Raw genomic sequence first — 17,901 nt, 5'->3', positions numbered from 1 at the left:
AAGAATCTGTATTGGGATCCTTCTATAAATAGTACCTTTCTCCAAGAATCTGTATTGGGATCCTTCTATAAATAGTAACTTTCTTCAAGAATCTATATTGGGATCCTTCTATAAATAGTGCCTTCCCACAAGAATCTGTATTGGGATCCTTCTATAAATAGTGCCTTCCTCCAAGAATCTGTGTTGGGATCCTTCTATAAATAGTGCCTTCCTCCAAGAATCTGTATTGGGATCCTTCTATAAATAGTGCCTTCCTCCAAGAATCTGTATTGGGATCCTTCTATAAATAGCACCTTCCTCCAAGAATCTGTATTGGGATCCTTCTATAAATAGTACCTTTCTCCAAGAATCTGTATTGGGATCCTTCTATAAATAGTGCCTTTCTCCAACAATCTATATTGGGATCCTTCTATAAATAGTACCTTCCCACAAGAATCTGTATTGGGATCCTTCTATAAATAGTACCTTTCTCCAAGAATCTGTATTGGGATCCTTCTATAAATAGTACCTTTCTCCAAGAATCTATATTGGGATCCTTCTATAAATAGTGCCTTCCCACAAGAATCTGTATTGGGATCCTTCTATAAATAGTGCCTTCCCACAAGAATCTGTATTGGGATCCTTCTATAAATAGTACCTTTCTCCAACAATCTATATTGGGATCCTTCTATAAATAGTACCTTCCCACAAGAATCTGTATTGGGATCCTTCTATAAATAGTACCTTCCCACAAGAATCTGTATTGGGATCCTTCTATAAATAGCTTTGTTTATACCAGTGTTTGAAGTCTGATGCCAATCTAAGCCTTTTGGTTTAGTTATTTCTTCTAAGCAGTGGTTTTTAAGCAGCTGCACATCCATTGCAGTCAATTTGTGGTAGTATATATATCTTACCATGCTAGGAAGTAACATTCACATTTTTATCTACACATAGATCATTTGTAAGATCTCTACTAGACTTTTGTTTATCATATAAAGACTGTTCTTTATTACTTGATATCAGTTTTGAAGAGTTTGGGTTTTTACCTTGATATCTTTCTGTAATTAACACTACTAGTTTCCAGTACCTCTTCAGAATTCCCTTACAGGGTATACTAAAATATGAAATTTAGCCTTAAAATGCACTATGGAGTAGCCTTCACCAACCAAAACTTTGATTTCTACACTTTCTCATATGACATTTCTGTTCTGGTAGCAATGAGTGCATTATCACACTACTGCTAGGAATAGTATGAGTGTCTATTCTTTTATAGGCATTGTGGTGATGTGGCACTGTCTGATTAGTGGGATAACAATCACTCACAGTGTAAAATATCAACTTGTGACTGTACTCTGGTTCAGTTCATTTTCATAAAAGGGGGAGGGGGACAATCCCATAATATTTATTGCATTTTATACCTATTATATTCACTTTATTCCCTATACTATGTAATAAGCTACATATATTAGAATGTATTTTGATAAGAGATTTAAACTAATGTTTAAGTTATTACTGATACTTTGTCAATGGTTTTTCCTATATTACTGCTCCCCAGTATCTCATCGGTAGGTTTGTGGTATATTGGGTCTCAATACTTGTAGTGGGCACAGCCCAGATGGTCCATTGTGTAGCTTTGTGCTTAACTACAAATAAACAAACAAATCCTATGTTTATGTAGTTTAGAAGTGTAAACATGTAGTAATTCACTCAAGATTTGGAATGCTGATTTTATCTGGCAGTATGTAAAATATGCTGTTTTTAAACTATTTTTTATTATTTAGTGGTGTTAAAATGATATGAAACATTTGAAATTAAATATTTAATCTTTATTTCTCTTCCAAAAACAAACAACTTCAAGAAACAGTTACATTTTACTGTATATAAATGATAATTACAACAAAGCATCACTACAACTTCACACTGACAATGGTTGTTTTTATTTTTCATCTCTTCATTTTATGATTAGCTAAAATATCTTACATTTTCCCATTATTATTATTATTACCTAAGAGCTTGTAAACTGCAGTAAGATATTGATATCTAGGCAACCTCTCTTATTATAAAAAATAAAAATTATTTTCTTGATTTTGAAAAACAGCAGTTCAAGAGTACAAAATTTTCTTAGAGTCTTTGGTTCTTAAAGTGTAAATGAATACTGATAAAAACACACTTTTTTTAAGTAAAAGTGGTTTTCAAACTCAGAATAAAACATGACATACCCTCATACCCCTTAGGCAACAGATTTATATATGTTGGACAAGAGATTTGAAGAAGTAGATTTAGAAATATTTTTCTTAAAAAGCAAACTAGCATATTTACATTTTATGGTATATGTTTTATATTCACATGTAGTACATCATCAACAGTTGAAAAATCATTATGCCTCACGGCTTGCCTGTCAATACATGTGGGTTACATCACTTATTACCATAGAAAAACAAATAATATAATAGTGGTATGTTGATTATTTTTACATTTAGTAAGTGTTGCAAGTTCGTACTTATTTCATTCTATTAACTTTTCCTTGTTTAAAAACTATATTGTAGATTTTATGAGTACTAATTGTCCAACAGTAAAATCTTCCACATTATTTTTACAACTTTGGCAAACTTAAATGTGTGGTCTTTACCTATATCAGATGCCAGAATATTCTTAAAGTATACATATATTTTTTTATAAAATTTGTAACAAACTTGAAAGTTTTAAAGACCTTAAATCTGAAAGTTTTACCGTATATTACAAATATTACCAGAACGTACATGCAAACTGAACAGTAATAAAAATATAACCAATACATATTCTTACCACCAAAATTATGAACTTCAATGTGAAGGAAATGTTTAGCCCAGTCTATCATTTGATTTGCTACTTGTCACTGAGTTAAACTGGTTTTGAGAGCATCCCATGTCTGTATGTAACTCTGAACAAGGGCAAATTAAATAATCTAGAAGAATAAATTAGTAGCATTACATAATCTTAAAGTACTTGTAGAAATATGGTGAGTAAAAGACCACTAATAAATCTTGCTTAGTCATGTTTTTTTAAACTTGCCTTATCAGTGTTACTGATGAGGTGGAAGACTTCCCTGAAACTGGAAACAAGTGGCAAATCAAATGATAGATTGGGCTTTATGTTTCTTCTTTGAAGTTTATGACTTGATGATGAGAAATTTAAAAATTTTAAACAGCTGAATAATTTACAAGAATAAATTAGTAGTAATAAGATGCTCAATACAGATATAGGTTTAGTGTGGTAAATAAAAAAACAGCTCATACATATAGCTCTATTTATTGTGCTTAGTAGTATTCAAACCTGAAGATCAGTTTATATGTAATTGTTATTTTTACATATGGACTTGCTTTACTAGTCATTATATGGAAAAAGTAATCAATGAGTAAATATTTATGAACTTTGTTTTTAAAGGATGTGTGTCTTGATTCTGTGAATTTCAATTTGAAGACATTTTTAAGAAGCTAACAATATCAGTTTGCATGAAGAAAAAATAGTATTTGTTATATAAAATATATCAGGCTGCTAAGGTGGCTGATTCCTTTTTTTTATATCTTATTTTCTTTTGTTTAATGTTATATTTATTTGTTGGCATTAACACATGTTTGGTTTATTTTGATTATTAATTTTGGTTTATTTATGATTTATTGACAATGGTAACAGGTTATATTTCAGCTTCGACATACACAACCAAGCTTTATTTGTACTCTTTCTTTTTTTACTCAGATTTCAAAGAAATGGAGTTATTTTTTTGATAGACTGATGAACAGTCACTTTTAATTTAACAAACCTTTATTTCTATATGAAATACAGATTTTTAGTAATGCTAATATTGCTTGGAAACTGAAGTATTAAATGGATTAATTTTATTATATTTCAGCCCTCTTCAGCATCATCTGTTGCATCAGACGATCAGCTTAGATAGTGTCATTACACCCCATCTTAACAGGAAGGCCATTGTAAGTTAAATATTGTGTTATTGACTAAGAGAATCTTGGTAGCTTAAACTAAATATTTCAAACCTAAAATGTTTTTTCTTTTGACAAAAAAATCTTGCATTTTTTTTTCTAAGCTAGCTTAGCATAAACATGAGCTTGAGAACTAATGCTGATGTGATTTATTCTACTTGCAGATCCATAATGAGCTACAAAAATTTATAAAGAAAAAAACTTTCTTTTGAGAGCTATAAAAATCTCATGGATCCATAAATGTAAAACTGGTTATAGCTGAATACATAAAAAGAAACTGATTATGCATTGGAAAGAAAAGTATTATTGATAGGGTCATGCGATATAGTGATGCTAGTCTGTATATAAAAATCTCCACTGAAAGAATAGTAATTTTTGCATCAGTTGACTCTGTACAACAGGCATGTAATGAGTTTCCTTTCCTTTATGTTTTCACGTGGCTTAAGCTACATTGAATGTGCACATAGTGAACAGTGAATTTTTGAATATAGAAAAGTATTTAAGTGTGATAAAAATGTGTAGACTGTATTTATAAATCTTAACTAGATGGAAAAACGAAAACAAGCTACAATAATTTTTCTAACAGAAAAGAAAATCATTCTTTTCCTTCATATACTTAATTAGAGAAAGAAGAAATATATTAGAAAATAATTACATTCTAAAATATTTTTAAAATTTAAACTAATCGAGCAAATATGATTATAAATGATGTTTTTTTAATACTGATATTGCAAAACATTATTATAAAACATACTTTTTCTAATTATAAAGTAATGTGAACATTTAATTGTTTCTTGAAGGATCAGACTTATTCTTCTTTTCTTGCAGTTGCTTTAAGTTATGAACCTTGTGTAAAATACATTATGGATAACCAGTTTGTTGCCATTGATCCCTAGACCTGTGGTTTATGATTTCGATTTTTAAGTACAGTTTAGGGAATCTTAAGGAAACCTGAAGTTTGCTAAAACAACCCTCATTTTACATCTGATTGTTTTACAGAAATATTTTTTTTTATTATCATTTGTGAGGTTGAGAAAATTAGAACAGTTACAACACGCAGCAACTCCCTCCGACAAGGGAAGAAATGTCTGCTGCCAGTTACTATGAATGGGGAGAGTGATGTTCTGTGGGTCACAGAACTTGAACAGTAAGTGGATGAGTAATATATACTGTTATACACTGGACTTTCAGCTTGATTCATAGTTTAAACTTTATTAAAAAGTAAAAGTCTTAATGACTAACGAAAGAAAAAACAAATTATTAGAAGTTCATTCATTTAGAAAAATCCAACAGAATAACATGCTAAATTTTAATATTTTTCTTCACATCAAAACAGCTGTCTTTTTCTCTCAAAATAAGCATGATTTCATGTTGCCCTACTTTCATCTCTCTATAACCGTGTTATGCAAAAGTTAACCTGACGTAAAACAATTTGTTTTTATCAATTTCTGACTAAATCTTGAAGAAGAAAATATCTGAATATAAAGTCAATCACTAAATTATACAGACTCTAGTTTTGTCAAATAGTCTTTTTATCTAATCACTGCTTACTTTGACTACTGAATTGTGAAGTCCCTTGGATATTTTTTTTATTGTTATCACGTCTTTGTTTGAAGACTTTTAGGGTTTTTTTTTTATTGCCTGATGATGATAAGGTGAAACAGTTTTTGGTGGTAAATTATTGTCATATTCAAGACAATCACATGATTCATACATCTTCTTTAGTATAGTAATTACTGAAAGTCTTTTGTACTTGAGTTTCATCTGTGGTGCTTTACTTTCCTGGAAACTATAGGGGTCATTTCAATGGTATTGGCTCTCATTTGGTTTCATCACTTTTGCAGACTGTCCATGGGCTGTTTTCATACCATGATATTACCACTATCAATTATGAAGAACGGATGTTTGCTTTTCATACATGCTCCTTATGACAATGTTGGGCTTCGTTGTTGGCTTATATTTCTACTACTTTTGAATCTTTTCTAAAACAGATTCATTTTGGAGCTTAGCAGCAGAAGTAATAGATCTTGCTTCCAAACCTTTTTTTTTATCTGCATACATGACTAACTGGTTCTACAGTGTACCATTATATTATTCTAGTTCTTTATCTGAAGGTGATGGAAAGCCATTGTAATATTTTTTCAGCAGAAGTACTTATCCAGGTCTCTTTCTTTGATCAGAGTGAAGCTTTATGAATATGTCATATATCAATGCAAACTCACTGATTAGCTTGTATATCAGGGTTTAACTTTTCATAGTAGTTCAGTAAGTGCTTCTAGCCACATTTTCAAACAGTCCATTACTACCACGATTTATCTTTTATAATTTGACTGTGGTAAGGAAACAAGTGTAGAATTAGACATGGAATGTTCTCTACGTTAAAATACTTTTCTTTTATTTGCGAGCTTTTGGCCCTTTTACTGGAGCCTTTATCAGGCAACAAAGAAGACGTTAACAGCTACTCTTTAAAGCAGTGTTCCAACGTTTTAGGGTTGAAATGGCCCTTGTTATTACTTTTTGTTCCTTCCTTTCACAATACATGAATAAGTGGCAGTTTTTGCATTACTTTTTCTCAGTTCAGTGATATCTAACCCCAAAAAGTATTTCTTGTTAACACCAATGTCTGGCAGTTAAAAAATGTAGGAAATGACAATGCACTTGTGTTTTGAGTGATCTTTGTATTATTAGTTGTATCTGTTCCTTATGGCATCTTGTATATTTCCCTAATTTTTAGAAGATGTGACACACTTAAATTGAGCTCAACTGAGATGATCACATTTTAGTCTGGGGATTGCAGAGAATTACTGTTTCACTTTTTATTTATGTAATTGTAATACCAAATTCTACTTTCATTAATCTTGAGCATCAATGTTTTATTTCTGGAAACATGCCCAAGATATCCTTTACCATGCATCATATGTTTCATTCCTTCATCCAAGATGGTGCACTGTAGTATATGTTATACTGCTAAAATTTTTCTAGTTCTCTTGTTCTTAAAATTTCAAAAATTCATTAACCATTTTAACACTTGATGATAAGTTTGCCAAGTGAACCTGTTATGGTAGAAATTATTCTTAACTTAGACATGTAGTGCAATACCTTCGTTTGGATAATCTTAGAGTTACTGAAGTAAGCAGTCACTTTCTTTTATGCATCCTTTAGTTGTTATAACATAGCCCCAACTGCAGAGTCACTGGTATCTGTTTTTAGGATCAATGGTTCTTTTGTGATTAGGTAGATTAACACTGGTGTTGAAGTAAGACATTCATTGAGAAATTTAAATGATATTCACATTTTTCTGTCCAGTAGTACTTGTGTGGTTTCTCCAACATCTTGTGGAGAAGATTTATTATGCCAGAGAAACTAACTTCATTAAAAGACTAGTAGTGCAATGATAAAGCCAGAAACCCTTTGAAATCACTTATGATTCCTGCAGTTGACAAGTTCTATGCTATTCCAGCCTTTTGTGGACCTGAAAACACTCCTTCTCCAGCAACTCTCAAGTGAAGTAGTAAAGGTTTCTTGAGTTAGCCCTGAAGTTATTTTTAAACAATATGTGAAGCATTTTTTGTAGGCTATTGCAGGACAATGCAAAAGTGTCCATGGGTTGTGATGTCATTAAAATATTTTGATATAAAAATGATAATTGAGCTGAAACACAATGCATTAATCTTTTGTAAGTTGCTGAAGCATTGCACAGTGTTTATAGTAGAACAACAAATTGCCAGACTCCTTCACCTGTTGTAAGTGGTGTCTTACATTACTTTTACTTGTTAATATCCAAAACAGTGGAAAAAAAACAAAATATAACAAACTCATTTTATGAAATCCAATATAACAACATACTGAAGTTTCACTAAGTAATTGCAACAATGAAAATAAAACAAAATTCAAGACTACATATTTTAATGTATAGAATTATAGATATTTTTAAAAATGTGTTGCCTACTTTAAATTTCTTTATTATTTTTTATATAATATATAATTATTAATTTACAATATTTCATAACTAAAACAACTTTCTGGGGTTTACATACCTTGGTAACAGTTTGTACACTTTCTCTCCAGATCATAAAAGTTAAGGTTTTGCATTTAAACTACATATACATTCAAAACTAAACTAAGTGAATTAAGTTTCCTTTTTCAAAATTCACTAATTTATCACTCTACCTACTTCCTTATTTACATTGCCACTTTGAAAACTCGTCTGTTTACCATTGTAGATACATTATTATTTATACCTTCACGTTGAAAACTCACCTGTTTACCATTGTTGCTACTTCCCCATTTATGTTTTTGCTTTGCAAACTCACCAATACATCAGTACAGCTGCTTTCCCATTTACGTTTTCACTTTCAAAACTTACTGGTACATTGCTACAGCTTCTTCTGCATTTATGTATTCACTTTGAAAACTCACTGTAAGTCATTATAGCTACTTTATCATTTATGTTTTCACTTTGAAAACTCACTTCTACATCACTATAGATGCTTCCCCATTTATGTTTTCACTTTGAAAACTCACTTCTACATCACTATAGATGTTTCCCCATTTATGTTTTCACTTTGAAAACTCACCCATAAGTCACTATAGCTATTTTATCATTTATAGTTTCGCTTTGAAAACTCACTACTACATCACTATAGCTATTTTATCATTTATAGTTTCACTTTGAAAACTCACTACCACATCAATTTAGATGCTTCCCCATTTATGTTTACACTTTGAAAACTCACTTCTACATCACTATAGCTGATTTCTAATTTATGTTTTCACTTTGAAGATTCACCTTCACATTGTTGTAGCTACTTTCTAATCTGTATTTTCACTTTGAAGACTCACCTGCATATTGTTGTATGCAGGTGAGTCTTCAAAGTGAAAATATAGATTAGAAAGTGGCGAGTCTTCAAAGTGAAAATATAGATTAGAAAGTGGCTACAACAATAGCCTATAGCTGCTTCCCCATTTAAGCAGATATTATTTTATTTCAAGTACTAATTTGTTTACTTTTTGTGTTTCAGTTTTCAAAAATAATTATAGTTTTCTCATTTTACCACCTTTCTGTTTGTGTTGCATGTCATGATACAATTTTATCTTGTCACTTTGATAGAATTGCTATGTTTCATATAACTTTTCATCTAACAGAGCCATTTCTACTTAACTTGTGTCTATATTTATTGAGTTACAAAAGTGATTATTAAGCTGTGTTATGTTTGTCATTCAATATACCTCTTCACTTTTAAGTTAGTTATTTAACAACATCATAGGTTTAAACATAAATTATTGTTTTTCCATTGGCCATGTCATATTTTATTTTGGTGTAGTAAGATTCACATTAAATGAAACTTTCAGAGTTATAAAGAACAGAAAACAGATGATTTCAGGAAAGAGGTTTGTTTGTTTGTTTTATAGCAAAGCCATATTGGGCTATCTGCTGTTGTCCACCACGGGGAATTGAACCCTGGATTTTGTTATAAGTCCGTAGACTTACTGCTGTCACACCAGGTGACCAGGAAAGAGGAAGATGATTTCTTTCACATTATATAACATATCTTTACAAAGAATTAGTCACAGATATTTATAAATATAAGTACTTCAAATCTCATTTTGTATGAATGAAAGTAGTTTTTCAGTTTAGAAACAAGTATTTTATTATAAATCTTTAATATTAAACATTTTTTTTTATTTGTAATTAAATTTCATCACCTTCTAACAACTATACTTTGAGAAAAAACATTTTTTGCATTTACAGGTGAGAGTGAAGGTATTAAAAATTTTAGTTGTTGCCGGTCAGCAGTGCAGTTGTCCACTTTTCGTTACTACTGTTGAAGGTAATTCTGTGGTGATGATTAATTAGATGAAATTTTTAATGTTTTATTTCACAGGACTGAATACTTTTACAGTAAATGCTCCAAACCTGACCTTTTCAGGGTTTTTGGCTTTCCAAGACATTATACTGATGCTGGAAACATCCCGCTTGGCCGGCGTCAGCAGCTGCTTGGGAAAGCATGGAGCGTACCTGTGATCAAACACCTTTTCATGCCTCTGAAGAACTTCTTCAAACTGGTGCCATCTTCATCATCATCATCACCTGCCACCTCTTCTCCCACAGTGACCACCACTGCCACAACAGTTAGTGCTGTTGTCATGCCAACCTCTTCCTGAGTAAGATGGGTGGCTAGTAGTTAGTGTAATAACACTTTTTTTTTTTTCTGTATCTAAATTATGAGTATATGTTACCCTGTGGGGACATAAATTGTGTATATAGTTTTAGAATCCATGTGTTATGTTACATCCATGGTTTTACTGTCCGTGTTTTAATAAGAGTTGTGTGTAACCTAGCTGGATTCGGGGTATCCCCATTTTTACACTGCCATTTTACCCATTATCCCTCCTTTTGTATTTTGTTTATGTTTAAAGGGTATAATAAGTTTATTTTTCTTTTGTTTTGCAATATATCTTTTCTCATTAAAAAGGATTTTGTCACGATTTAAAATGAAATTTTAGCATAAAGATATTCTTTTGTGTAAGAGTTTGTTAACAGTCAGGTATTTCAACATTTAATGTATACTTGGCAAAGTACTTGTCATTCAGACCACAACTGGTGTTGGTATGAATCATAACGATGTTGCATAAAAAAAAGGTCTTGGATAAAGGTCATTCATTTTTTTTCATCTTGCACACACTGTTGTTAATTAGATTAAATCATTTTCAGTGATTGAAATGTTTTACTTCCTTTTGCATCTTTAGTTGAATAATTCAGTATTTTTTAGAGAATATTCTTACAATTTCTTTTTTGTGTAGTTGGGTATTTTCCTAAAGAAAACATAGTTATTCCCTGTATACATAATACTTGTTAGTCCATTAACATCTATGGAAACATCGTAAGTGGTTGTTGAAATTGAGTGAAGCACACATTTTGTTTTATCTTTCTGTTCAATACAACAAAACCTAACATTATTCCTGTGAAAATTTATATATTGGCTAAATAGTTAGACCATGTACATTTAGTAAATTATTCATTGTTTACTTGCACTTTTTGAAAGCAACTTACTATTGCTAATGTTTCATAGATTTTTTTACAATACATCATCTTTAGAGCAAAAATATTGAATGTTATACTCTGAATGAAAATGAAGTCAAATACTTGAACCCAAGTAGTTGAAATTCTCTACAATTTTATTAGGTGTCTGTCATTTTCCTATCCATGTTCTTGTTTTATTAGGAGCTTCTTAAGATCCATATCAAAACTCTTTAACACAGTCATTAAAACAGAAAGTTGTTCTTGCAAATTTTGTTGCATGTAAATCAGGAGTGTCTTGTATTTGGAGAAATCATTTTCTGAAACAAAAATGTCTTGCTTTTTTTTTCTTTCATAATTATTACTTTAAAATGTTAAACAAATTACTAAAAATTGAATATGGGTTAAGTAACTCAAAGCCTAATTTATATCATCAGAAAATTATTTGTAGATGACAAAATATTGCACTAGATGGCTCTGGAATCCAGCCACTCTTATCACCTTTTCTCAATAGAGAAGATTCACATGTTGCAATAGCCTTTACTGTGGTTTTAACCAAAGAACTTTACTGCATTTACTCTTTTAATGCAGATTTTTTTTAAAATGTGACAGGTAAGTACAGCTTAGCTTAGGATCATTGTTATGTCTTAACATTATCAGTACAAGTCTCATGCATGATATACTCAATAATAAGTTTTATGGCCTTGTAGTGGGAATTCTTAAGGCTATACAAAGCATCACAATTATTTTATTTCAGCTTTTGAGTCTGTAATCATCTCATTAATTGTATAGTTAGTACAAAATGCAATTTACCAGAAATTTTATATTTTTAACTATTTATCTGAATTTTAATAAAGTAACAGTCTTAATTTTTTTTGTTTATCATGCACAGTGCAAGTAGGCATAGAATTTAAAAGGAATTTTTTCCCCCTGACTCATGTATCCTTATACGTTTCTGGCAACTACAGTTCACTTACCTATTGGATTTTAGTAACCAGGGTCTTTTGGTAGATATTTTTTGTAATTTTAAAGTTGGAAGCAAATGGTATTCGCCATCTTTTAGAAACTGCCAAAAAAACCTGTTGTATACATTTTTAAAGTGTAGCTTTAGATTATTTCTAGGTAAGTACTGATAAATATTGTTAAGCTATGGGTTTTTATATATATTTTTTTTTAATGTTGGGTTTTCGTGGTAAATAGTAAAGACTAACAATTCATGTAATTGAATCTTGTGTAAGGGTATCAAACCTTGAAAAGTACAACACACAAGAACTTGGATTGTTCACTTGGTGGCTAATATGTGTAAACCTTAATCAACCTCTCTTTGTTCTTTGATGTTAAACATTTGTTGTAATTCCTAGTAAACATTTAAGAAGAAATATTAAAAAATACCATAAATGTAGAGTAAACAATGACAGACTTTGGTAGGATTTTCTAATACATGGGATTTTCACAAACTCTTTAAGATTTATTAGTTTTAAATATTTGGACATTGTTTTAAAGTTACACAAAAGGTTTTTCAATTGATGATTTAAATTAATATGAATCCTTAGGTGCAAAACATATTTCATAAAATTTGGCCAGTTCAATTTTTCATAGATGAAACTCTTAATATCATATTTTTTCTTCCACTTATGGGTGTTGCATGTAATCATTTTTCATAAGAGTAATATTTTATATTATCTATGTTATAAAGGCAGTAAAATCCAAAGCACAGTTATAAAAACACTTCTTTCAGGTCAGGCTCTGATAAATTTGTTTTTTAACAAAATATAAGCATAAGAACAGAAAGTTTCTTTCTGCAAATATTGACACTTTTGCCAAAAAAATAGAATATTTTGGTGACAGGTATATGGAAGCTAACTGTATGCTTGAACATTACAATGTAACAAACAGACAAGAATGAGCCCATTCATTTTGGTATCTTTGAAACTTCTATATTCAATATTACACAGCTTTTGTATCAGCATCATTTAGAAACACAAGAATCCTTTTAAATATTTGTCTTCTTTAAGAACTAGAAAAATTAATACCAAAAAGGATATGAGAAAAAAGACATAGAAATTATAAATATAATATTCTTTCATTAACACTTAATTACATCAATGCAAGTAACTATTAAATTAAAACACAAAAAACTGTGAAGAGAGGCCATCATTAACTTATTTGAATGTGGATAAGTGGTATCAAGTTTGTGTTTTGAACTGCAAGCACTTTTATGTGTTGTTTTAACTTTTATTAAATAGAAAATACTCAGTACCTTGTGTAAGCAGCATTTTGGATAGGTGTTGTATATAATCTTGTTTTCAATATCAGTTTAGTATTTGCCTCCTTTTTATGTCAGGGTGAGTAAGTTTTACAGTTTTTTTATTCTGTGCAGTTACTGTGATGCTGCAAGTGTTAGTTTTCCAGTACATTATCATTTACTGTTTCTAGATAGTTAGACTGCTAAATTTTAAAATCCTTATAACTTAGTTACTTTATTTCTGGCATATACCAACTATACTTTTTATAAATACATGTAATAGCTTATATTGAAGGTTGAGAATATTAGTTGTGATAAAAATGCTTTAGTGTTGCAAAATATAAACTGATTAGTGTGCTGATATATATTTTTCGTGAATGGTACATCATCATGGAAATGTAAGAAAATTATTATTTTTTTCAAAGAGGATTGTTAATTTTTAGTGCAGTTTCACCAAACCCACTAATTTATTTTTGTCTTTAAGTTCAACATTTGGAGAATCTTGTGTAGTAAGGAGGGGGTTTGAACTTTAGAAAATAATACATAACATACTATAAGGAGGCTGAAGTGTTTTTTTTTTATAATTATTTGTTAGAATCCAGTTGTGTGCAGTTGGAATAATGGAGAGTCAGAACTAATTTGTACAACATTTTGGTATCTGCTGTTTATTTATATATGTTAATAGTTTCTTTAATAATAAGTACCTGAATGTCGAATGGCCATCAGTACAATCAGAGCTAGGCTGAATCTTGCCTTAAGTTTCTTTTTGTTTCTAAAATGAAAGTAGAAAAAAAAATTTCGAATATGGAGTAAAAATTGTAGACCACCATTCTTTACAAAACGTTCAAAGCTTGATTGTTTTTTTGTTTTGTTTGTGTGTATACGAAAAAAGTATGACATTTTCGTACTGAAAAAACAGTTGTAATATCCAACTGTATTTTGGGATTTAGATACTTTTTCTAAAATTATTCTTATTGTCCTAGTCAATCTACAGTACGTTAAATATCATATCAATTAATCCAGTAAGGCCTGTTATGTTTTACTGCTGGCTAAGAGTTAACTTGCTATGTTTTGTATAATGCAAATCTGTTACTTTATTCACTAAGCAGTTAAAACACACTCTTTGTTATTTAAAGTGTTTGCATTTATTACCATAAATGTTCATTGTTGCATAGTTAATTACATTTTTAGTAATTGGATCTATACGATCAAATTGTATTTTGAATTTGTTTAACTTGAAATTTCATAAAGAAATCAATTGATCAATTACCTTGTCAAGAGGTAGACTTAAAATAGATCAGTCCCTTCATAGTTAATTGATTTAAGATAAAGTTAATTTTATTTTGTATTAATAGGTGTTTAGAAACGAAGCATTGCTATTAGATAGACAATGGGGTAATAAGTAATCAATGTAATGGGATCGAGGAAATATTGTCAAAAATTGTATGATACATTGTGGTCGTTCAGTAATAATTTCAATCACTTAATTCAGTTGTTGTTATTAACTTTTATTGAAATGAAAATTATAACAATTATATTGAAATAATTATAAACCGAGTTTTTTTTTTCAAAAAGTGGAATTGCTTCACGTTTAAGTTCATTTTCACTGTTTAATGTTTGAAATTGTGGTTAAATTGTTTCGAGATTTTACAGTTTCATTTATTTTTGAAAGTATTTTAAATATTATACTCTAAAATCATGATGTAATGGTTATTTGTTGTTCTGAAGACTTTTCCTTTACGGATGATACATTAAGTTAATTCTGCATGTTAAAATTATATTCTCTTCCTTGGTGGTCAGTGTTTTTAATTAATTTAACAAGTAGACACATCACTGCCAGTTTCGCCGTTTATTGGCGGTAGTATAAATCGATCTTTGATAACTTTGCTCTACGGATTCACGAGACGGTCAAAGCCAGTTTGGGTAAATATCCGGATGAGTATTATAGCAAAACTAAAAACACTGGTAAAAGTTTTATACTTTTCACGGAGATCCTTGCAAGTGTTCGTTTTTTATTTATTTATAGGTGGTGTAATCAAGAGGTTATTTTAAAAACGTTCATGAGATTTCAATGTTGTAGCATGTACCTTTTGTAGGATGTGACATACTTGAGTTTGATCAAAGTAGTGAGCTTAGCAAGTTTTGTGATATTGCAAGAAGTTTAAGACGTTGAATTATAATGGAAATGGTTGTTTCGTTGTGCATTAGAGTAGACATGTGCTTACAGATGTGTGAAGGGATGGTCTATAAAAACAGCGGGATTTAATAAGAAACTGAAATCATTGTTTCTACTTTTGTAACGAATGTTTTAATAATGAAGAAGTGTATTATTTTCTGTTATAATTATTTGCATCTAAAGTTAATGAGAGAATATTAGCTGAAAAAAGTGTATTACATTGGTACCTTTCTAGTAACTTCCATGTAAGTATAAATTCGTTTGGTAACGTTATATATTTATTTTTTTATAAAGAATCTGTATTTCAAAATAAACCTTGAAGTAAAACTATAATTTTGTAGAATTGAAGATTAACATTGAAAACGGAATTTCTAAATCAGACAATAAGTAAAAGTTAAATCGTTAAATAACACCGAGACATTTGGTGAATCATATGAAATTTGTACACTTCTTTATAAGTTTATTACATTTTGAAACACAGTTCTTGTCAAATAATCCGCTCTTTTGTAGACTTTTCTATACTTTTATTGTTACAGTATTCAAAGTTAGTTACCGAGTGAAATTGCTATTTTCGCATGCGCGATCTCGCATGTCCTGTTAAAAAGACGAGACTTCGATATATTAGGAAAATTGTTTATAGTAAATCAAAATAAAGTTTAAGAAACGTTTAAATTGGAAAGACATTTCATCGTGATTACCTAGAGCAAGATATACAATAAGTTTTAATCCGTATTAAAGCGAGTAATAAAAACACAAGAAACAATGCGATGGTGTGGTTAAAGGAATGGTCACCAGTGAGTTAAATATGTTTTAGCGATACTAAAATTATTTTGCTGTTGATATATGTAACTAAAAGGAAATTCTGTGAGAAATAGAAAAAAAAATGTCATTGAAATTACTTGGATAACGTCTTCATATTTTTTAAGTAATAGTTTACAAATCTTTAGCTGCATCAGTAACAGGATGGAGAGCTCAGATACGTAATTTTGTTTTGAAATTGTTAATTAAACAGTTTAACAGCGGTCATGATAGAGATATTTAAGGTATAGTAACTAGTGTTACTGCTGTGTTTTGAAAGTAGTTCGTGTGTGAATAGTCCATCACACACGTGTAAAGTGAACAGGGTGCAATTTGAGCTTGGAAGATTGTTGATTATTTATTTCAAAAGAATGTTTCGGATGTTATTACTTGTTGGAAAAATTTATTTTGCAAAGAAAATCCATTTCAAAATGCTGAAATTTTCTATTCATCGATTGATAATAAATAAACGTCATAGAATTAAAGCGTGCTGAAGGATTTTTATCAGATGAGTGCTGAATAGTGCAATGGTACTTTGTGATAACCGGTGAAATAAGTTACTGGTTTGCTGAAACCTGACAAACCACTGCCAGTACCACTTGCTGTATTCTTCAAGCAACAGCAAATTAATGTGATGTTATTGTACTGAAAGAAAACATAATCTAGTGATATTGAGACGTATTTGTATTGGTCAAGTTTTTGTCGTTGCTGCTGTTGTTTTTATACGTTTTCAGAAGTATGAATACTTTAAAGCTTTATAGGTTTTTGATGGTAAATGCTAACCGGGCTGTACCGACGTAGTGATGTGTATGTGACAGTTTTGGTATAAATGAAAGTTTTTAAACCAAAGGTGAAAGTGTGTGTGTGTTACTCATTTACATAGTTTGTATAGAAAATATATTATTATAATAAGCCAATTCACCAAGAAAATTTTTAGTTATAACATAGAGCAGCATAAAGAAATAACGCAAATCTTCAACTAAAACACTAGACTAAATTTTTTTGTAGGAGTAATTTTTATCTAAATGAGCTCAAGTATTTAGTATGAAATGAAACTTCGTCAGAAAAATTTGAGCCTACAACACAACGTTACTTTATTTTATGTATGTACACCATTTTCAGTATATATATGAACTAAAAAATGTGGATTTTCCACAAATAACTTGACTCACATTTTTACAATTTTTTTACGAAGATATGAAGCAATATTCAAGTTATTACAGTATTATCATTAAACAGAAAATAACGGTGAAAAACATACGATGTTATTACAGTAAATTAGGCTTAGCTAAATGTGAGTACTTCTGAGACAACTTGCACACATAGAGACAGTACAAACTGAAAACATTTTTCATTATTTTTGCGTAGAGCTGAGGTAATACACCAGTATTTACAATACCAGCATTGAACAAAAAGTATCTGTGGCAAAAACAATAGTGAAAAATATACGATGTTATTACAGTACGTTACGCCTAGTGAGTATTTCTGAGACAACCTGCACGCACAGGGACAACAAGAATATATTGCTACGACATCGAGGTCATGTGACTAGTATCACGCCACGTCATTCTCGAACTTTCACGTCTTTTCCTTAAATCTCGTGATCCTTCTAGATATAGTGTAGTCTTGTGTATATAAGACCGACGGAGAGGTAATGAGTAATTGAACTGCAGTCAGAGAGTGTGTAATTGAACGGAGTATTGTT

General features: G+C 30.3%; 1 protein-coding gene across 1 annotated transcript in view; it reads left to right on the top strand.

Annotated features, from left to right (window-relative positions):
* The window catches only part of LOC106470124 (DNA (cytosine-5)-methyltransferase 3A-like), a 72,430-nt gene extending 55,385 nt beyond the window's left edge, over nt 1-17,045 (top strand). Inside the window, 3 exon segments of the mRNA XM_022398710.1 lie at nt 3,869-3,947; nt 4,985-5,103; nt 9,842-17,045. Of these exon segments, the coding sequence (XP_022254418.1) occupies nt 3,869-3,947; nt 4,985-5,103; nt 9,842-10,121 (478 nt within the window). The 3' untranslated portion in view covers nt 10,122-17,045.
* The last annotated feature ends 856 nt before the right edge of the window (nt 17,046-17,901 follow it).

The sequence above is a fragment of the Limulus polyphemus genome, unplaced genomic scaffold, assembly GCF_000517525.1.
Source record: "Limulus polyphemus unplaced genomic scaffold, Limulus_polyphemus-2.1.2 Scaffold3833, whole genome shotgun sequence".
Lineage (NCBI taxonomy): Eukaryota > Metazoa > Arthropoda > Merostomata > Xiphosura > Limulidae > Limulus > Limulus polyphemus.
The sequence above is the reverse complement of the archived record's forward strand: the minus strand, read 5'-3'. Positions and strand labels throughout refer to the sequence as shown.